A 23618-nucleotide genomic window follows, 5' to 3' on the forward strand; every position below is an offset into this window, starting at 1 on the left:
TTCTTAATAATTCTATATCAGTTTTAATACTCCTTCTTTTTTTCCTGAGTAGTAGGAGAAAAGCTAAAATTACCCATAGCAGATAAAATTTATCTCCAATTATAATTGCTACTAATTCCACAGGTAGAGTTGTTCTTAATTAGTATTTTGTAGTGAAAAATGTAATCTGTGATAAAATATTACCCTTTTAATTTTATTTTCACTTCTTCTTTAGGTATGTTTCTAGCTAAGGTGATTGAAAAGTACTTTGTGTCCCCCACTTTGTTCAGAGTCGTACGACTTGCCAGAATCGGTCGAATCCTGCGTCTCATTAAAGGCGCTAAGGGAATCCGCACTCTGCTTTTTGCTTTGATGATGTCGCTTCCTGCTTTGTTCAACATTGGCCTGCTGCTCTTCCTGGTCATGTTTATCTATGCGATATTTGGCATGTCCAACTTTGCCTATGTCAAGAAGGAAGCTGGTATAGATGACATGTTCAACTTTGAAACCTTTGGCAACAGCATAATATGCCTCTTTCAAATTACCACGTCTGCTGGCTGGGATGGTTTGCTAGCCCCAATTCTTAACAGTGGGGAGCCAGACTGTAACCCTAACAAAACTCACCCGGGGAGCTCTGTTAAAGGCGACTGCGGCAACCCTTCCGTTGGGATTTTCTTCTTCGTCAGCTACATTATCATATCGTTCCTGGTAGTGGTGAACATGTACATTGCTGTGATTTTGGAGAACTTTGGTGTTGCTACTGAAGAAAGCGCTGAACCCTTGAGTGAGGATGACTTTGAGATGTTCTATGAAGTCTGGGAAAAATATGATCCAGATGCAACACAATTCATAGAATATAGTAAACTGTCTGATTTTGCAGCTTCTCTGGATCCTCCTCTTAATATACCCAAACCAAACATGCTTCAGCTTATTGCAATGGATCTGCCCATGGTAAGCGGTGACAGAATTCACTGCCTTGACATCTTGTTTGCTTTCACAAAGCGTGTTTTGGGGGAAAGTGATGAGATGGATGCCCTCAGAATACAGATGGAAGATCGGTTTATGGCAGCCAATCCTTCTAAAGTCTCCTATGAACCAATTACAACCACATTAAAACGAAAACAGGAGGAGGTATCTGCTGTCATTATTCAGCGGGCTTATAGACGTCATCTTCTAAGACAGTCAGTAAAGAAACTTTCATTTATGTATCGGAAAGATGGGGTTGATCTGCTTAGCAAAGAAGATATGATTATTGGTAAACTAAGTGAAAAGTCACCTCCAGAGAAAATAAATATGTCTTCATCCTCCACATCTCCGCCTTCTTATGACAGTGTAACAAAACCAGAAAAAGAAAAATATGAAGATGACGAATCAGAAAAAGAAGACAAAGGGAAAGACAGAAAAAGAAATAAAAAGTAAAATACAAAGAGCTGTCTGTGATGAATGTTCACAAGCCTGAGACAATGGCATTTTTATCAATAGCACTCTTATTGGAGGAATATGCCAAAATTACAAGTTTTCACATATTTCCTCACTGCTACAGTCAGTGCCTGTACCAAGACAAAGACCCTTCACTAGCAAACTCAGTCTGTAACAGGGAAACAACCTTGCAGAAGAGTAATGTTTATTATCAGCTGGCACTAATGGAGATGAGACACATAATTTCTACTTGGACTGTAGGAACCCTTAATGGAGTGCAAAATTACCAGTCGTAATAAGTCTGTATTTTTGTGGAATAAGTGAATCCACTGTGTACGTTTCATCTCATATGGATGTTCTCTGTGTGTCAATTTTTTTGTGATCTCATTTGCTCTAATTCACATACTGCTATTTGTAATTCTGCTGTGCTGAGAAAAAAAAAAAAAAAAAAAAAACAAAAAACCAAACACCTCAATTCCTCTTGCAGAGGAACAGGTGCCAGGAATATGTAATTAAGGCATCATAATGTCAACATAGTTCTCTTCAAGCCACTTCTAAAAGCAGAAAATCAAGATTCCAGATTATTGAATCTCAGGATCTAGGTCAAATCAACAGCAAGTGATAAAAAAGAACAGAGTACGGATAGAATATTTATCAGAAAACAAAACAAGGGAATAACTTTCACAGAAAAGAGGTTGTTAGTTTAGTCTCTTGGTTTTAATTTACTTATGTTTAATACTTTTTAGTAATTATTAATTTATTATAAAATCCATTTCAGATACAGTGATTTAAATAAATGATAAGACACACACAACTCCGGTTTTGACAAACACGAAACCATGAAAAAAACATAGTTTCTTTCGAAGTCCAAATATATCTCATAATTCCTGAGAGATTGAAACAGCTCTTTTCAGAGAAAAGTTATGAATGCCAAATCGTACCTGCGTGGAGTTACTGAAATAAAAAAGTGGTAGTCTTTTTGTTGTTTTTTTTTCTTTTTTTAACTGTAAACCCTGTAATTTCATTAGTAACTTCCATACTTCATTCCAGAGTATGTTTCTACGCTTATTTCACATCAATTTATCCCACTTAGGACAACAATCAAATCTACACGTATAAATTGATAGCAAAGTACCTTTGGGGACAAATACTACCTTAATGTATACCTCAGACTTTAATTCCCATACTTTGGAACGATGGGCCTTGCCAGACACACAAAATATGTACATCAGAGTTGGTTTTGATGCCCCCATGGCACTTTAGTCAGGTTTCCACTGTATGTAAAGCAATCTGCTGTAGAAAGCTGAGATGACCCAAAGGATACGCTTAAATCAGTTTTGTCCTGCTTTGTGGTTTAGATTACTTTTTTTGTCATCAAGGCTGACACTCTATATGTAGGTAAAATGTCCTCTGTTATTTAATCAGTTGTTTTATGCAGTGGTACCTGTTTGAACAAAGATACAATGACTTAAGTACTGTATTTATTGCATCACTTATGTACCCTAGTAAGTGTAGCTTATACCATTTCAATAGATAATATGATATATTCTGTAATACTCCAAATAATTGGGAAGCTTTAACTGATGCATGCTTGCTGCTATTATCCTACAGCTATTAAAGTCTAAGATGGGAAGACATGTGAGTGATAAAAAGAAAACAACTGTTCGACAAGACCATCATTCCTCATACCAGTAAGCAATAGTTTGCTGCTATTATAGATTTTATTGTTTGATTTTTGTAATCAGCAAATATGCAGTAAATAACGAGACTACACAGTACAAATATATTGCTTAAAATGTGGGACTAGAAAAAAACTTTTATAATCTATAGCTATTGATCTATTATTGTTATTTTGAAAATTATTTTATAACATTTTATACTTACTATAAAAAACTACACATATCTTCATCTTGCCAGTAATTTTTATTGCTATTTGTGACACTTTACTGTTGGGAAACCTAAGATAGGATATAAATTGGTAATTGCAAGTTTCTGCTAATTATATTAAACATATTTTAATAAGGAATAATTTTAAAAGAAATGGACAGTACAGTTGTTTTTCTGATCAGAAGGTAGGTCTTTGTATGTGAAACAAGATAGAAGGGTTTCTTTTGAAATTATTACCTGGTCTGTCAGTTTTCAGGGTAATCTTAGTCATAGAAACGTTGCTTTTCCCCAGTGTTAGTCTCACACTGTCTGCTTTTCTTGTTATTCATAATCTTTCTTCATGAGAATGAATAGTGAACTTGGGCAGTGGACAGTGGAATACCTTGCATTTCATACAAAAGGACTAGGATATGGATGGGCTCCTGCTTTTATAGAAACTATTGGCTGATAGTGTACTGATGAACTGCATGCAGGAAGTTGTTTTACCGAAAATAACTACATTGCTAACAATGCAAAAGAATAAAAATAACCTTTTTATGTACTTGTTTTAGTCTTTGTGTTTTTATTGCATAAAATTTATACAGATTCAACAAGTAATTGTTGGTAAAATTAAGGGGGAACCACTTTAGCAATGAGGCTATGTGTTTTAGACATCTAGATCATGTTGCTTTATGACTTCGATCAATATCAACTTGTCACCGTCCAGATGAAATGAAATGCTTTTGTTGTCCTGACCAGAGGAGTTTTTCTAGAATTCAGAAAAGTATTCCATTCCAACTATGTGAGTTTTTATCAGATTTTTACGAGTTTTCCAGGAAGAGCTCCAGTGGTGTCCTATGGTGGCCAAGTCCAAGGGAGGATGTCTCCACATCCTTGCTGAGCAGCAGATCCAGCAGACGCTGCTCACCCTGGGTTGGGTGGTCTGGGATCTGTCACCAAAATAGCCCCACAGGAAGATAACAGAGTCACTTTAATCCCATTCCCCCTCAAGAAATCCATGCTTGCCCAGAGAAGGGAAAAAGACTGATTAGAGGTGTAAATGACCGCCCCACAGCTGTCTTCAGGCAACTGCTGCCTTGACAGAGCCTAAAGGGCATGGTCCCTAGCAAGAGGTTACTACATACAGGTGGCAAGCAGGGTGTGTGCAGGTGAATCTGTGCATGGAGTAATGCTTTTTTTTCCCCCATTATCATTTCTCTTGTGAAGAGCAGCTGCTGTATACTTGGGCCAATATAGCTAACGGGAAAAAAAACCTCAACTGTTGGTGTGCTTTGAAGTACAATGTGTACGTTTTTAGTAACAGTATCTGATTTGAATTAAAACATTTTTTCTTTTGCAATCCAGAATAGTTATTGTTCTAAGGTTTTAGTTGCTAATAATAATTGCACAAAGTAATAATGTAAATGCTTAAAAAATCTTGGTCATGCTTTTGAATTGAATTTGAAGAACCAAATTGTTTTAAGTCAGTGTTGGACAGATGGGTAGTTAACCTAAAAATTCTGTGTGGAATAAGCATGAAATGTGGTTGTAATAACTTTTCCACACATTTAGTAGTGTGCAGAAGTGTATAATGTCATCTATAAAATCATTTTACCCTATAAAATCTCTATTATTGTTAAAGTTATGTTTGTTGAAACCATGATCCAACTGAAGTCACTCTCCATTTTTGTTGACTAAAATTCTAAACTTTTTGGTCCTTTGCAAAAAGAGTAATACATTTGCAGGTTTATCTATTTGAATAAACTTGCATTGTTTTATATTTCTTTTAAAGTATTCCAGTGTACCTGGAAGTTACTTGCCTTTGTGAAAGACAGTTGACTTGCAGTCTTCTTCCTTAACATAGAGGTATAAAATATAAGACAGATATTTCAGCATAATGGGTCAGTCATATATGAGTATGTAAAGCATTAAGCAAAACTTCTAGAACTGCACTTTCTTACTCTACTAGTTCACAAAGAATTAAAAATTAATAAGAAAGTCTCCCTTAAAATTTTCACATAAATGGAATTTCCTTACTCATATCCACCCAGGAATGTACTTTATTTTGTGAAGATGCTATCAACATCCCCACTCTCCCACCCACTCACCTCCCCCTAGAAAAGCCCCACTATATTAGGACATAAAAAGGAGAAAGTTCTGTTTGTTTTTTAAATCTCAGCCTTGCTCAACTCTGAAACAAAACTCTGTTTCACTTCTAAGGACAAGACTTTTCCTGCAGCTGGCATACAAAATGACTCACATTGTAAAAAAAAATATATATATATATATATATATAAGGGGAAGATGGCAGGGGGAAGAGATAGGATATTGCTTATTTGCTTTTTTTGTAGAGGCCTGAAATATGTTCCAGAGGTTGGTGGTTTTACTTTTAAGTGGAAATGTGTGTTGCTGAGTACCATAAGTACCTCAGAGTCAGTAAAAGAGCATCTCTTCTCTAGCTGTTAACAGCATAGCATTTACAATAAATCGTTAAGCCTGAGTGCACCCAGCAGAGGGCACAAGCACCCGCCAGACGATGGTGACACTATGCCTGATGTCTTCAGCCACAGAAAGAGTCAAGAAATACAAATTGTAGTCACAGGCACAGGGGATAGCTTATAGCTTTTTAGAGGATTTGTAGATTTTATGCTTGGTTTTGGTTCTAGTGAACTAATGCAGCTACAACATGATAATTGTTGTGTAAAGATAGTTGCTTTGATAATTCTGTTATGACTGGACCAGCAGGTTTTTGATTTAGGTTCTGTACCCTGTAGGGCATGTGGCCCTATATCCAGAGCTGACACCACACTGGTTGCCACACTTACCTGAGCTTACTAAAATACAGCTGAAGAGTGCTGATACACTGGGGATAGCACAGATACATAGGCAGCTTTGGCTTTACTTTTTATTAATAGGCATTATTTATTTAATCCCACAGTGCACCTATCTTCTAAAAGCCCCAGTCTTCTAAAAGAATTGCATGTAAAAGTATCTGTCTCATTTTCATGGCAAACACCTGTAAATAACATGAAGTATTATTAAAAAATGCAATAGGATTTTTTTGATGTAGAAATTTCTTACAATATTCATTCTATAGTATATATTCAAGAAGGCTTATCTAGCTTTATAGTGCATTAAGAGAAATAATCTGAAATATCTGCAGTGTAGGAATATTTAATGGATCAAATCTCTGCATTAGCAACATCATTTTCAGTGGGGGATGGTACCCATCTCTTTCATTCTCTTGAGCACAGCTACGTTTTATCTATGTGATACAGCATGCAGTCTCTGTTACTTAGCATATTTTATTTTTCCTTGTTGATCAGTGGGACAATTTGCACAGTGAAACAGACATAGCCTAGTTCTTGCCTTAAAAAACAAAAAAAAACCCAAACCGAACCAAACCAAAAAAAAAAAAACCCAAAAAAAAAAGGGGGGGAGAGGAGAGAGACAGAGAGATACTGCAGTGTAACCCAAGCAAAGTAAACTGCGGCACATTCTCATCCCTCCAGAGAGGGAAAATTGCATGCTGAAGCACACACATGATCTCTGCTGCAAGAAAAGCTTTTGTTGAAAATAAGGAATGACACTTCGTAAACAATTTATAACAATCAAACCCAGGAGTGCCAGACATTCTCTGCACTTACATTTCCTATTGTCTTAAAAAAGCATGTTACTTTCTCTTTAACAGCAATCTTAATCTTTGTAGAATCTGACAGCTGATTACAAAAAACAATATTTTTCAGAAAATGTAATCTAAACAGAATGTAATAAGCTGTTTTCATTTTCAAAGTAGTAAGTATCTGTAACGTTCATATTAACAAATGGCCAGAGAATTACTTGCTTTATTGCTATTTGCAGTATCGCTTTATAAAAATGTCATGCTAGCAGATACCATAGCAACCCCAGTCATGTGGTACTTTTTGATTGCCAAACTATACAGTAGCTTTATGCCCATATTCTGCAGCAGTACTTGCATTAGTATCTGTATATAATGTTTAGCAAAAACTGCATCTGCATCCACTGTATAAGGCAAGCTGAACTGTGCCAGCAATGATTCATGCTCATGGTCTCAGGCAAGCAAAATACCCTTTCCAATAACGGGCATTGTGAACCCCTAAAACCTTTCTCTTGTCTTAACTTCTTGATGGCCTTGATGGCTGTCAAATGTGATGTATAAAGGTTCATGCAGCATTGTTGCCAATTACATATTTATTTATATAGATGGAAGGCAGCTGCTCATGCTCTAACTGTATAAGATTGGAAATTGGATGTGATTTATGTGGTGCTGAATAGGTGGGCAGATAAATGCAGGCTCCTGATAGCTCTGTCTGGAGCTGCATGTACATCCAAGAAAAAAACTCTTTGGGGAGTGATGCTCAAGAATGCTGTCTACTCACCAGCTTTACTGCTCTTGTTTTCTCAACTACTTGAAAAGCATGTACTTGAAATTTCATTTATCTGCTATGCTGTAACAATCCTTTAGAATTGTGTTACTTTTGTATGAAAATAGAAAGAACAAGGAAGTGAGAATGGTTGTCTTGACAAGACAGTAACCAATGGCAGATATGGAGAAAACATAATAAGATCTTAACATGATTTTTCTACTTGTATTTTAGGATTAAAACCTTTATTTCACAATTGAATTTACCCCATATAGGGAGAGCTTTAAACACAGTAAATTTCAAAAGGTACATGAAAGAACTGACAAGATAGGAAATTACAGTGCAGATATTACTGAAAGGTTATTAATATAAAATCTTTTATAGAAGTTAATTGGAAGTTGATGCACTGTAAAACTAAAAGATTGTACCGAAGAAAATGGCAGTGAGAAAAATCTTCAGCCAAGTGTGATTAGAGATGGTTGTCTTGGAATGAGTGAATCTGTGTTGCTTCTGTGGTCAGAGAGAAAGCTTCATACTAAAACCTAGAATCATAAAAATGCTTTACGCATCTGTTAATTTTCAAAACATGTATATTTCTATGTACCCTATTTATTAATATCTATTATTATATAACCGTCTTTAATAATTTTAGAGTGTAAAAAAATCTCGATTTTCTTAAGAAAAAAAGGATCAACTTTTTCATGTTAACTCGCTACCTACTTGCACTCCAGTTTCTCTCTCCCTGCTCCACTATTAATTCCTCTGCCTGACATGAAGATGTCACGTGACAATTCAGACCGAAGAGGTGGGAATGAATTTCTTTTAAAAATTCATTATCAATTTTTTTTCTCCTCTGAATTACAAACAAAAAAACAACAAAACCCCACTGTTCTTCAAAGCTGTGATTACTCAACCAGCTCTGACTCCATTTTCATCATTGTTCTCATGGGAGTATATTTGTGGAAGTCTCAAGGAAGAACAGGTAAGCAGTGTCAGCAGCAGTGGCCATATGATTTTGATGATACATGAAAAAGAAAACTAATTTCTCAGTGTATCCACTTCAAATGCTATATCCACATTGAAAACTACTAAAAACCATGGGCCTTGTACATCAGCTTTCTGCAGAATTTAAATCAAACCCATACTGACCTAACTCTTTTCCAATTATGGATTTCCTAAAAGAGAGGTATTTTACTTTCTCTGTCCCAGCTATGTAGTTTAACAAAATTATTCTTAGTCTTTACCTTATGGTAAAAGGGTTACTTCCTTATTGCATTGTCTAAGAGAGTACGAGACATGCCTTCAAAAGCACAATATTGGAGAAGGACATTAATTTCTCTCAAGACAGCTTTGCCAAACAAAGACTGGCAACATATGCCATCATTGCTCATCTTTGATTTGAAACATGTAAAAGACGTTAATGATTTTGCATTATTATTTTGCTAAAGATAAGTAAGGGTTATAATCTTAAGGTAAACAGTGCATGGGGAAGTCTTTAAAAAATGAATTTAAGAGGATTTCATTAGAAGTGCATCCAAGAGCCATGCCTCTGAAACGTTATTTATATTAAAAAGTGTAACAATAATAATAATATCATTTTGTATAACCCCAGGGGTTCAAGGCACTGGAAGGAAGCCATGTGTGGTCAGTAGAGGAATGGACAGGAAGGATTTCAGAGTCCAATAGTGAATATAAATTACTCTCTAATCAAAAAAACATTTTTGTGGCATTTTTTTCTGCACCTAATGTTAAACATAAGTCACTATAATTCAGTTGTTTAATATTATTTATGATGATTAGAATCAATATTAGAGTATCTATACATTGCTTTTTCTGTTCACAGTTTGAATTGCTGGAAGACAACAATTGGCATATTGGAAATACCAGCTATTGGAAATGACATGATTTTTGTGAAATAGGGCAAGCATTAATAATATTTGGTGGATCTTTCTGTATGGAAAGAAAAAAAAAAAAAAGAATGTAAATAAACCCTTCTAACTGCTGTCAAGTCTACTGGCAATTAGTAGTCCAACACCTGGACCAACAACTGGACTACCAATGTTAGATTGCCATGTCATTAGCATGATAACCCAGATTAATTAAAAACAATACTATGCCTATTTTGTGAGTAAATAATAGAATTTTTTTAAAAAAATTAATTTTAAACTGCCAAATATTGGGAGAATTTAGTTGGTTTAGGTTACCAACATTGCTGTAAAACAAAAAAATAACCCTGCTTTAAAGATTTTCTTGTATTAAGACTTCCTGTTCTTGTATATAAAATGTGGATTTCTGCAAGATTATAAATCATTAAAATCCATAGGTTTGCTGCATAAAATATAGCATCTCTAATAGTTTGAGTTCAGTGTACTTTCCTGATTTATTGTCAATTCTCTGATAATGTAAGAAGAGAAAGCCATTACTTCAAGTACATGAGACCCGTCTTTCCAAGGCAGTATTTTAGAACTGCCTCTTCCTAAAAAAAATAGTCAGTAAAGGCGTACAGAAGCTCAACTGTTCTTTTTCTAATATCTCCAGTTGTCACTGTTATTCTTCCAACAACCGATGACTGAGATCTAGATAAGGAATTTAATTTTTTTAATCAATGCCTCTTCTCAAAATTTTTATCAGTAACTTTTCAGGGCATAGACTTATTTGCCACATCGTGGAAGGAGGTGTTTATTACTTTTATATATTCTAGTTTTGCTAATATTTGTTTCAATAATATTTCTTTAATATTAAGGTATGTTGGCTTTTACCAACAGTTGATTTTGACACTGCGCTGTCTGTGATGGTCAAGACTAAGACAATCTGTGTGTTGTCATCACATCAGTTAGATACTGGATTATGTATACAGCCTGTCCTGCTGTCTTGCTTAGTTTCCTGACTTTTATCTTTTACTGTTGTACATATGTACTGGAAACGTCTGAATGTTTAAAAAAGATCTCCCTGAAGCCCGGGAAGCCAGGTCTAAGATAAGGTTAGTTAGGGAGCTCAAAATAGTAACTATACTGAGATGTTTTTGAGGACCTGATGCCTGTACCTTCATAACAAATGTAGAGGAAGAATATGTGAAAACTTTTTTTTTTTTTCTCCCTAAAAAAGTAAAAACTGGGGAAACGTTAAAATACAATCTGTTGACATGTTATTTCTCTCCCTTATCTCAGAGTAGTAGAAATTTTTAGAGGACAACGACCTCTAAATTCCAGGAGAAATGGAGATGCTTGAACAAAACTAATATTAAAACTTCTCATGAGGTTCAGGTATACTTATGTAACAAAGTTTAAAAGTTAGGAATTCAGAAATTCATTCTCACTTTTATGGAAGTACTTCACCTATAAAGGCAAGGGCATCAGCTGTGCATAGGCAGTGTAAGATTCAAAATGCTAGTAAAGGAAATATTTTAAAGTATTTTAACACCCAAAAGCAAAACCCAAAAGCAGTCTTCAGGGTCCTGTGTAAGAATCCAGTCTAAAGGGTGTCACTCTCAATATGAATTTTCTCATAGACTTCTGCTTTAAATTTCTGTTTGTGTAGGTGAGATGCATTTGAAATGCATGTCCCTTTGGTTGAACAAGGAGTTCAAACAAGTATAGCACTTTTTGTTCAAATGCTTAATGAGTAGTCTGTTTTTGGAGAAAGTGGGAGTTGGTGTACCACAGCATGCTGCATCTCAAATCACTTATCAGGTGCTCAAATTCTTTCTTAGTCCCCAGGTTTTGTTTTAGGATATCAAGTCCAGTGAAAAGATATATTAGAAGGCCAACTGTAATTGAACCACACAATAGATTAAATTATTTAATGTAGGTTCTCTATCTTCCTTGATACTACTCCTCTCCACAGGTAATGAATTACTGAATAGATGCATGCCTAAGTTGAAAATTTTTTTAACAGTTTAAAAATACACATAGCACCCATTTGCTAGGAAGGGGTCAATACATTTGCCTTTAATGCCATATCTAAGAGCCTACAGTTGTTCTTCTAGACATAGGTTCTTTTCCCTTCTGACTTTAACACAGCTTTAGTAGAGTATAATGCAGTCTCTGTCTCCTTTCCTTCTCCTTCCTGCTCTATTCCCAGTCTGGAAGAGAGAAGAGTTGCCTTTCAAACAGGAAGACCAGAAATCAATTTATTGCAGCAGATGGTTCAATGTAGCTGAAGAGTAATTGGATCAGCTGTAGCAGTTATTTCACATATGAAAGCACCAGCAAATGGTGGTAGGTAACCTCATTAGCAAATAGACTTCAGCAGCAGTTAGAATAAATGTTAGAGAGGAAGAAAGAGGCATTGTTATTTAGAAAAATAAATTAAAGAAAGTTTAAGTCTTTTAGGGTTTGTAGATAATTGTATTCCACATAAAACTATGGTTTTGCATATGTATTCCTCAAAAAGCAGATGCACAGTACTCAGCCCTTCCTCATGGGGATAGAAGACACTCTAGAAGTGATTTTAAAACACTATGAAACATAACAAAAATACTACCTTGAAATACTCTGTTTATCTGTAAGCAGAAACAGATAATTGTTCATACTTATAGACCAATAACCAACTTCCTGCTTGTACTTACTCTTATCATATAGGTAAATTGGTTTTATCCTTTTAAAACAAGTCCTTTCTGATGAAAGTGATAAGGAGTTTTGGAAAGTAGGGGGTTTATTCATAACCTTGTGAGAGTTTCTTTAGGTCTGACTGCATTTTCTTAACAGTTTCAAGAGTATAGTTAAATGTCAGGGCAGTTTCAGCGATGAACTCTAACACTAGATGTTTTCTCATGGTGTCTAATGACTTTTCTAAATCTTGCTAATCTCTACAGCTCGAAGTATCTTTAAAAAAATTGAAGAGTAGAATCTGTCGGAGCCTAACCTAAATTTCTAGTCTTGCGTGCGGCTGAGAAACTGGTCTGGAAAACCTTCCTTGGAGATCACTGGCAGCTGGCCGTTCTGGTGGTGAGAAACCTGGCACCTTTAAAGCCAAAAAGCTACCAAATGTATTACTAAGCTGATCTAGCCAGCTGACTCCCTGGGTGAGAGACCGACCGGTCTATTGCTGATTCTTTCCAGCACGTTCGCTGCAGGTGCACTGGATAACTCATGGTAGTTACTGAGCAGGTAGAAAATTCTGTCTTGTAGCACACTACAAACAGCACAGCATCTTAATCCTTCAATGCGTCTGTTTGTGAAAGCACCACAGTTAACGAGTCCATATTGCAGCCTGTGGTGGAAACCGCAAGTGCAGAACTGGCAAGCTGTTGTGGATGAGGTTGGGTTTCTCCATCACGGTTTTCTACCCTTTACAGTTTACCAGGGTGTGAAGTGAGGGAAATAAGGGAAGAGATGGAAAGGAAGAGAAGCAACGCAGTTCAGAAAGGTCAACCACGAGGTGGACAGAGAAGGGATAAAGGCAAAGGGAAGGAACAATGAAGCAGGTCAGTAACTTCTGTTCCAGACTGTCACAGACTGAATTAGCTGATCTGGTTTATGATTGGTATTATAGGCAATCCACTGTTTAATTTAGCATTAAGAAAAATGATGTAATATCGTCCACTGAAAATAGGAAGTTTTCAACTTGATTTCAGTGATGGGATTCTTTAGGATAAGGGGTATTAAGCAATTTCACAGCTCTCTTTGTATTTATAAACATGCATGCTTAGGAATTTCTGGCTGCATCTGATCAATTTATGTATTGAGGGGTTTACTGCAAATTTGTCTAAAATAATCTTGTCTATTACTGCCAATTAAACTGACACATCATGATTAATTATTATTGTCACAGATAGTGCAGTGTATTTCAGTTAGCATTCCATATCACTACCCTTTCTTAATCTTAGTTGTTCTTAGCTAGCAGAGGAGTTGGGTCACCTCACTGGTTTTATCAGCACTGTCTTCCTAATACTTTTAGAAACTCTGGAATTGTTCTGGCCTTTCAAAGCCGATTAAAAACATGGGGACATTTATATTCCAATATAACTGAAGAATATTCTAATCAGCTGGGAATTCTGTTGGGATACACTGTCAATTTAGGAGTTCCTTCCCAACACGCTTGAAGGCATTCTGGGAAAGCCTTGTCAAGGTGGGTTTGAATTTGTTACAGTGCTGGTAGGTACTTCTAGTGTCCAGGGCTTATATAAGGGACTTGTTAACACAGCTGCTAGACAGAGAATGGAACACAGAAGTTAGGATCAAATCTTACCAAATAAGTGAATTTTCCTGAAGTTGATTGATTTAGGAAGAAAACATCATTCTTTGCGTATTATCAATGCAAAATTATTCTCTTGCTTTATAGACTTACATCGAATTATTTTCCAGTATTCCAGTTTCCTTCCCTGAAATGTAATGCATTTATCTTGAATCTCCTGATTCAGTGTGAATATAGTATAAGCAATGCGGACAGCCATAACTTTTATCAAGCTGGGTATCATACATCCACTTAAAAGAAATTACAATTGTATTTCATTTATCTGTGGCTTTCTCTTTCCCTCCTTAAAATTCTTGAGAGCTCTTTGGTGAGTAAGATCTGGTGTTGGTGACTCACTGTGATTTTTGTTTCAGTAACGCTTCAACAGCTGACACCTTTGAAAGTGTCTCATACTTACTAATTGTCAAATAGGTCTAAATCAGGCCATAGTTTCACAAACATATTTAACTACCATAAGCTGGCAACATAAGTGAAAGAAGAAGCCCTGCCCTTCCCTTTTACGTAGGTTAGCACACCATTTGTGTTGCCCTACAGCAGACTAGATTGGAGAACTAAAAACTCAGTTAAAAAAAAAGTTTAAGCTAGATAATTTCACTCTTCAATTCACTATATGGCCATACAAATACTTGTGGTAAGACAAAAAGGAGATGGACAGTAGCAAGCAATGCCCTTGGGTACTTATTTGGAATTTGTGAAACTATGGCTTTGGTTATCTCTTGGTGGTTCCTCAAGTTGAAACCTTGATGTTTTCCTTCCCTCCTAGAGGAGAAATAAAATTACAAAGGAAACAGGAAAGTATCTGTATTAAGAGAATTAAAAATCAGGATTTACACCCCATGGTAGCCTAGTCAAAATGGCAATGTAGGTCAGACTCAAAACTGTGCATGTCCAGTTTACGATAGTCTATACCTCTGACATAATCTGTTCTTAAAAACAAAAAATGTTAACTAAAATTAGTAATGTTGCACTTCTGTAATACGGATGAAATTTCCATTTTTATCTCCACTGAACTTCACTTTGTGTATTAAATTCATTTTACCAAAATAGATATTTTTCATATCAACAAAGATAATATTCATCAAAATTCTCAAAATGTAATTAATTTATGTTGAGCTTTTTTATTTAAATTTTTATTTAAAATGGTACCCAGTTGCATTTAAATCCACTAGAAGAAAGTCAATGGGCTCCAGAAGGTGCTGCCTCTTAAAGCAGCGAGGGGTTGTTAATCATCAGGATTTTGGCAAGATGTGAAGCAGCAGCTCCCGCTGAGCCCACAGCTCATCAGAGGCCAGAAGTTGGGTATCACTGGTTAACCTGCCTCACCATCCTCTGATGATCCTGTGATTCCCTGATTCCATGACTGCTGCACACTACTCAAAATCCAACCCCATGCCATCTTTGCCTCTATGCAAATGCTTGCTGACTTGTAGATTAAACATAGACTAATATTATGATTTTATATTTTTCTGAATTATTTATCTCTACCATAATTTCTAAGTTACAAACTGACGCTTATTTAAAAAAAAAAACAAAAAACAAAACAAGGGTGGGGGTGGTGGGGGTGGTGTGGGACAGGACATAACATGTGACCCCAAAACCTAAAACAAAGCAGAAAAACCAACAAACCCCCCCCCCAAAAAAAAATCAAGAACATATTTATGGAAACTTGGAAACTGAACAGCATTATATTGGAACTTTCATGCTTTATGACTAATGAACAATGTGTGGACAGCTAATATTTCAAGTTTCAGTTTATTATTTAATTCATGTTCTGTTAATATAATTTTAAAAAACACTGTTTTCTGGTAGTGTATTGCTGTAAGCTATGTCAGCAGTACAAATACGTCCCTTCATGACAACTGTTACAGCTTCTCTAAGTTTAATCACAGTAATTAAAATATACTCAGGAGTAGCTTTTGCTTACATAGCTTTATTTTCCATGTGTTCTGCTGCGACTAGTTTTATAGCCTAAAATATGTGATGTAAAATTTCTTAATTGTGTCTTTCAATCATTGTACTTTCAGTACAGGAATTCTTTTCTTCAAAGTTTTGTCTAGCGAGAAAACTGCTTGCTTGTTCTTTAAGCATCTTAGTCACAGTAGTCCCTATATTTGTCACCTCCAAATCAGACTACTGCATGTGTAGCTACTGATTTATCAGCCAGTAATTTTGTCTATCCACAAGAGAAATAAAAGATGTGTAGCCAATCAACTTCAGTTACCTCTGAGTGATGGTTTTTAAACCTGGATTATTTATAGCCCTTCTTGGGAGGGATTTATAGCCCTTATCCAATCTTGCCACAAATAATTAGACAAAAGTATGACTACAATACAGTCCATAAATTATATGTAGTGCCACCTCTTAAGATATGCTTGTTCTGGTTATTCCAGTTTCCAAAAAACACTGTTTCCAGTTTAAAAAAAAAGTGTTGGGTTGGGTTTCTTTCTGGCTTTTGTGCATGCATAAGAAATAATTAGTGAAGAATGCATAGAATCTGAGGATTAATATGATTTCTTCTTCAGGATTTGCATAACTTGGAAGCGCATCATGCATAACTATCTTTGCCATAGCCATGTTTTCCAGGGATCAGAAGAGATATATTTTTTTAAAGAGTTTTTATTCAATTTAAGTTAAGTCTTTGAATTCCAGAAATCCTGTGAAGCAAAACATCTCCATGACTTTTTATAAAATAGGCTGTGTACTCATTTATTATGATGCAGGTGATTTTTTTTATTATTTATTTATTGATTGATTTCAATGCTAATTGTTCTTGAGGTATTTAGAGTAAAAATTAAGGATTTGCATTTTTTTAATAACTTAATGTCTAACAGGACAGATAATAATATTAAGACGTAATATCCCATAAGTTGTTTTTCTTGCTATCCCACCTCAAATGGCTTTTTATCACTTTTGGCTGCCTCAACCTACCCACCTGGGTCATGCCATCAAGAAGCAGATTGTACCTAAGCTGAATGCAAGGATTCCCAGATGGTGATTTTTTAAATCAACCTGATACAATTATCTCATATTTGCAAGCAACTGTGAGAAATTCTCCCTCCCTCAAAGTCCTTATCAGTCATTGAATTCAAGTCAGCTTTTTGAGCAATAAATATTTTGATACAGAATATGCATAAATGCGCTTCTTTGAATAGCCATCATTTCTGATATGAGTATCGAAGTCATGCATCTGAAAATAATTGATTAACCAATTTATACATATATCTAGTAATTACATATGTCTTTTAAACTAATAAGAAAATAAAAATATCTTTTCTTAGCTTTAAATGATTTAATCAAAGCAGTACTCCCCTATGAATTGATAGACTCATACTCTCTCATCTTGGGGCTCTCTGCCAAGATTCCTATGTATGGAAAAAAATTAGACTGAAAGTTTTAAAATTAGATCTTACTTGTCTATCCATTAACAGTAATAAAATAGAAAACAGTAAGTCACTTGGATGCCAGGCTCAGTAAATGTACTAAGATTTGGGGGGGGGCGGGAAATAGAGAGAGACTGGATTAATTCTGCAGCATGCCTGCTGAGCAGGTGGCTAAATTCCTGAAGCAGGCAGCCAGCATGCTCTGCAGCAGTTTGCAGGTGTTGTTAGGACAGCAGCATTTTGCAGTTTGTGTTTTCAGAAATCCAATGATTTTGCTGATGCCTTTGAAGAGAATATTGAGAAATTCAATAAACTCCTGGTTCCTTAGAGGGTTATGAGCATAAATTAATACTATGAAGTCCCAGAGGTATGAACTGGCTAAAACAGTGTCGTCTTCACTATACAGATTCAGGAAAGTGTCTATGTTATTGTAAGAAATAATAAAAAACCTGCTAGTGCTATTGGCTACCTTTTCAGGAACAGAGATTAGTAGTGACTCCAGCTTTTGTGGGTTTAGTTCCAAGTGCGGAATGTAAATAGATCAGATAATGAACTTCAATATTAAAACCAAAAAAAGCTAATATTTAGTCACAATATTTTTGAAAGTTAAGGGGAGCACAATTAAGCCAGAATAGTGCCTGTGAATTTATTATTTCAAGGTGAATGGTAGACATGTGCCTAATAATTGCATTTTGATGATTTTTTTCAGGGCAGAATTAGAGGACTTGATTACATGTGCCATCAGATGAAATGCTAGCGCATGGTAACTTGAGTAATAGCCAAGAATGGCAGAAAAAACCCCGCAGGCTGATGGCTGGTGTAGTGGGTGAAGTCATTCACTGCTATGGTTGCTACATGATTAGTGAGCAAAGTGTCAAGTTATCAGCCTGTAAACAAAGCAGACAGACATTACTTTAAGCGTTATTTTATTGTCAATTAAAAACCAGTATAGCAAATCAACTGTAAAGGAGTTAATTTCTACCTGCCATACGGGGAGGGAGGCATGCCAAGTCCAGGGAGCCTGAATCAAAGACTTCTGTGTTATAAAAAAGGGTTGTTTTCTAGAAGTGATAGCTATGGGGTGGTGGGGTAGCACGCAGTGCAACATCTTTTCCTAAAAGCCAGTGTCTAGGCAAGCCAAGTGCCTTCAACATTTGGTGATATAGTTAGACCTAGATGCCATTCTGTGCCTCAACCCTTTACACTCAGAGTACACAGACGTGTGGGAGCGGGTCTGCAGGAGTTCGTTTCAGTCAGACTGATGTTATTAACCCTGCCTCAACACCAGCCCTGTCCTAGGCTCAGTGCAGACAGATGAGCACCTTTATAGAATGCTAACCCCCTACTCCCATTTTTTCCATTATGTGGTTGATGAGAAAGTCAGTGTTTTGATGTTGGTGTCTGTAACAGAGATAAGCTTTTTTGCTGCAGTTGTACTAGTTACAAAGCAACTGATGCAAAGGTGAACCTGTTGTTCTGTGGAATGACGTAGACACAGGAAAATAATTTCAGATTAAATCTTTCTTTTTTTTTTTTTTTTTTTTTTTTTTTCTCCAATTCTGCACAGCATAATGAAGTTCCTCTGGTCTCCTGATTCTGCCTTCCAAATAATTACTGGTAAGTACAACACTGAATGAAGTATTCTACTTTGTTCAGGTTTTCTTTAAAAAGCTCTTCATAGCAGTAAATTAGAATGAAAATTTAGAAAAAAGAGGGTGATTAGATATTACCTAAGAATTCTACCTAGTGCCAGTTATACTACGCCTATGCTGCTCAGCATTTCAGAAAGTGACAAGACATGCCAAATAAAAATTCTAGGGCTAAAATGCAAACAAGTTACTTTTAACTCACTTATTACCTACTTGCGATATTTTTGGTGTACTTAACAAAACTTTTATTTACTGGTGTAGTGTTATTCCAATTAAAAATAAAGGATGCTACTTCATTCTGGTGAATGATAATGAGATACAGCTCCCAATTGCAGCTTTAGACTATGAATCCAGCAGTCTAAGTCTTTCTAGGATTTTAGTGATTGTGAGCAGTTACCATTTGACAGTCATTCAGCAGCTATGTGAAATGCATTAGCCATTGCAGGGCAGTATAAACAAGTCTGCATTGCTGCTCTGCCTGTTCTCTGTATAGACAGGAGAATTCTCCAGAGCTCTCAGACTGGCATCTCTGAAAAGCTTTGCATTTACTTACTATTCATTATTAATTGTTAAATGCTTGCAGCACACTTGATATTGTGAAAAGTACAAAGATAGAGTCCCTGCCTGGAGGAGCTTACTTTACAAGATAAGCAGAACCAACTCATTCTTTTGCTATACAGCAAATACAGCTTTTTTTGTAGTTTGTTCACATTCTCTGAAACTCAGATGATACAGGCTTCAGCGCCCGTTATGTAACACTTCTTTACTGACTTGCACATTACCCGGTTCAGAGTGAAGGATCTGTCAGAGCACACTTGGCTATATGCAGTGTGGCAGATTTTACTGTTCTGAACAATTGGTCCCAACTGCTCTTATTTTTTATTTGAGGTTTCAAATCGTTTTTGAAAGATAGAAAATTTCATGTTAATATCCTAAGCAGAAGAAAGAATGAATCTCTGGATGGGAAGACAAGCTGGAGCTGATGTATACTGAATAGCAAGAGAGGTATAATATTGGCAGGGCCTCTGACTGGTCTGTTCCCTTCTCCATAAGGCAGAAAGTTTTATGGTTTTGCTGGGTGGCAATAAAAGGGGAATTAATAGGTTGAGCAAAGGTGGCATTCTTTTGAAGAAAGAAAAATGTATGCTACCCTGCATATTATAAATGGAATGTGTATGATTTTATTTGTATGTGTTTTCCTTTCAGGGAAGAATTAGTACATGGCAGATTTGAGGGGTTTTATGTCCACAGTTATACGTGCTCTATCCCACTCCTTCCAAAATCCCAACTATACTTAGCAGTTTTTGGAAGGCTTCATAACTAGTAACAAAGTGCTAAATGTAAAGATGTGGGTAGATGAGGGGGAATTTTGTAACTAAAAACAAAGGATAAAATGGCAGAAAAAAGCAGGGAAGAGGAAGTGGGTGACCTGAAGCATGCAGAGAAGGAGGAAAATAAAAATATTCTGAAAAAAGTAGAGCTAGAAGAAAAAAATGTGATCCAATCTTGACAAACACAAAGCATCTCTGCAATAGTTTCTGAATCCTATATGTTTTACTTGTAGTAGGCTGGTCTATGAATGAGTCAGTTGTTTTAGTTGGACAGGAGATTATAATGAGGGGAAAAAATATGGAGGGGGGGTGGGGCGGGCAGGGAATGGGAAGTGGTCAGTCTGGGGACTCCTAACTGGGCAGAAGTTGAGGTGTCAGGTCAGAACAAATGAGTCAAAGACTCCTGGCTTGGCTGCCTACAGGTGCCACTGCAATTAACCTGGTGAGCCAGTGCCTGGAGCTTGTCAGGACTATGGGGGTGCTGGCAGCAAAAACAGGGGACTGACTTCTAAGAGGGGTGGTGGTGAGCATTTGGAGCTGCTCAGCTTCCTCCTGTTCAGTATATAGGAACTTAGGGCATCTTCAGATAAGTTTTAGCCACGCAGATACTCCGTGTATTCTGTTCTAAATCTTTTCCCTGTAGTACCTTATTCTTTCTGTTGAGTCTGAGCTGCCTAGTCACCATCCACTCATCAAATTCCTAAATGGAAGATTCCTACAGATGCCAGTCTTAGCTGGAACTGGGTAAGCACAGTTCAGAAAAATTGACATACAGCTTACTGTGATTTCACTTTTCAGTTCGGGATACCAGATACTCATCACTGACATTACAATTCTTTCTGTAACATTCAGACCCTTTTACAGAGAGATATTCAAGTTTATATATCAATAATCTATCCTAAATAATCTAAAAGCATCACAAGCATCAACATACACTTTGCAATAAATATGGTCCAAAGGGATCTTGACAAATTCATATTTGTTTTAACGAATAGGCCAGAAGGAATATCGAGATGATCGAAGTATAACTTCTTTCAAAATGTGGCTAATGGGACATGATCAGCTGAAGAAAAAACCCCAATTGAACTCTGAAAGTGCATTAGAATAGGCCACAGAAGAAAATAATAGGTCTAGGATCAATATTTCAGACACAAAAAATTTAAGCAAAACTAGCTTAGATACTGAATACTAAAGACAACTTCAATGTAATGACAGAAACAGAGATAATTGAAAGTATTCTCCATGTTTGAAGCTCTTGACTGTGTAGTCAATTTTAAAAATAAGCATTCTGGATACTATTTAAGCACCAAAAATGGGAAGTGAGGGGAATGAATCTTACTTTAGTTGTAACCATTTAGACAGAGCACTGAAGGGCAATCAACATCTACAGAGTGCTGGAAAAAGGTTTGGATTCTTTAAAAGGTGTTAATTTGTAAAACCAGGGCTAGGATTCATTCCAACATGCAAATATTTTTTTAAATACCACTGATATTTATACATCAAAATAGTTAGAAAAAACAACTTTGGGCATGATGGTCCATCAGCCCAATTACTTTATATTTGCTGACTGAGATTTTTAATAAAAATAGGCTAAGATCTTCTAAAACTTCCTTTGCTTTGATTTTCAAATTACTGCAATATATAACGCTTCAATCTTCTTGAAAATAGAAATACAGATACTAGGCATGTTTAAGAGCTGAAGAGGTTATTATGGTAAATAACACAGCATCTATATATTCATTCCTCTAGAGATTGTGCTATACAGAAGCACACACATATGCCTTTGTTGCAGCTGCACAACATTTCTGTTTCTGATCCATTCTTAATTCTCATGATCAAAAGAGTTCCCATTCCCAGCATATCTCCTATGCTGTGTTGTCTGGATATGACTTACAGGTTTTACCTCCACATCATTTGGGTACAGGAAAGGAAGCATCAAGAGGTAAGGTCATAGTAACGCTTCCTCAGTCCTTGTGTTCCTATAATATAACATCTGCAGGGAAATCAGGCTTTGTAATCCTGAACTGTAACATCTAAGCACAGAGCAAGAGAAATACCTATCTAGATGCTGTGACCTGTCACAAGGGGGGTGGACGGGGAAGGTTTTGCAAAAGCTTATTATTTGATAACGCTTTGTAAAAAAAAGGAATAATTTGCTCAATTTGGAATGTCTGCTCCCAAACAGTAGGTGCCCAGCTATACTGGTTAAAATAATTGTTAATGTAAGCAAGTAAGCATATTTAATTTACTTTCTTCTTTCATTACTGAAAAACATTGTGCTCTTTTCTGCCAAATTGTAGGAAATATAATAATATAAAAATCATGCTTGTAATGGCTTCAGACTTCAGCCTGCAAGTGCAATCCAGAAAGCTAAATGCAGCAGTAGCAGTAGGCAGCTTCACCCAGGTAAACGCTAGGAATACCTCAAGGAGCAGTTAACACTTCAACAGCAAAACCTTCAAAGCACAGAGGACAGCTGAGCCACACCCATATAGGAAGAGTCATACATAGTTTTATGCAATGGTGTTTTTTTATAATAAACTCAGGAATTTTAATTTACCAAAGCCAATACAACACTAAGGTTCAAATGTTAGAATTTTCTACTGTATTATATATTACATTTTATTCAGCTATTTATTCTGGTTTTCAAAAAAAATGTTTACTTGAGGAATATATTTTTTCCCCACTGGTAAGTGTTTCAGTAGGCCAAATAATGGTTTAGACTAAAGGATTTATTATCTTTCTAAAGATTGTTATTTTGTTTTCTTGCACAAATTTAATAATTTGTTCTGCACTTTGCTTGCAGGATTTTGGTGGAAAATTATCTAAATCATCTTTGGTAGTTATTTTTCTAGTTATTATTACAAGCTTAAGATCCTTTGGGAGATTGATGCATTATACATCTATAATTATTTCAACTCCCTCCTGTTTCTGTTCAATAAAAAATTTCGTATCAATAGCTCTTGGCACACAATAGCTATGCAGAGCTCCTTGTCTCTGCAGGCAAGAAATCCCAACCCGTATAGATGATGAATTCTCAGTGCCACAAAACCCTGCATTGTTGTCTGTTATTCACCATTCATCCAGAGACCGTGTGAATCCTCTTTCTCTAATAATTATATATTTATATCAGATAGACTGCAAAGATATTTGGGAACAGGAGGAAGCTATTGCGGGAGTATGCTGAAGGAATCTTGGAAAAGTTCCACAAGCTTAATGCGTTCTAGTGGCTATTCCTAGCCAAAGAAACTGATGATTCTGAGACTTCAGGCTCCTGTTGAATACAAAGTATGCAAAGCAAGGCAGAGAGGCGTTTGAATCAAGGTGAACATTACTTACGCATTCTAAATTGTTACAGGTACTGTGCTTTGTAGTGAGATGCCAATTAGGAAAGAAGACTGCCTGTTAGGCTGC

The 23618-nt window shown here is 36.2% G+C and overlaps 1 protein-coding gene across 3 annotated transcripts in view; it reads left to right on the top strand.

Moving 5' to 3' along the window:
* Positions 1 to 23618, top strand: part of LOC308068439 (sodium channel protein type 1 subunit alpha) — a 182837-nt gene that overhangs the window by 44646 nt on the left and 114573 nt on the right. For 2 of the 3 annotated variants that reach the window (XM_080399066.1, XM_080399067.1), the window contains exon 24: positions 215 to 15469. The exons of the other annotated variant lie outside the window; for it this stretch is intronic. In XM_080399066.1, coding sequence (XP_080255192.1) covers positions 215 to 1398 — 1184 coding nt within the window. In that variant the 3' untranslated portion in view covers positions 1399 to 15469. Of the gene's footprint in view, positions 1 to 214; positions 15470 to 23618 lie in introns of those variants that run through there. 3 annotated transcript variants of the gene reach the window in all.

Source organism: Falco punctatus (genome assembly GCF_963210335.1).
Source record: "Falco punctatus genome assembly, chromosome: 8".
Taxonomy (NCBI): Eukaryota; Metazoa; Chordata; class Aves; order Falconiformes; family Falconidae; genus Falco; species Falco punctatus.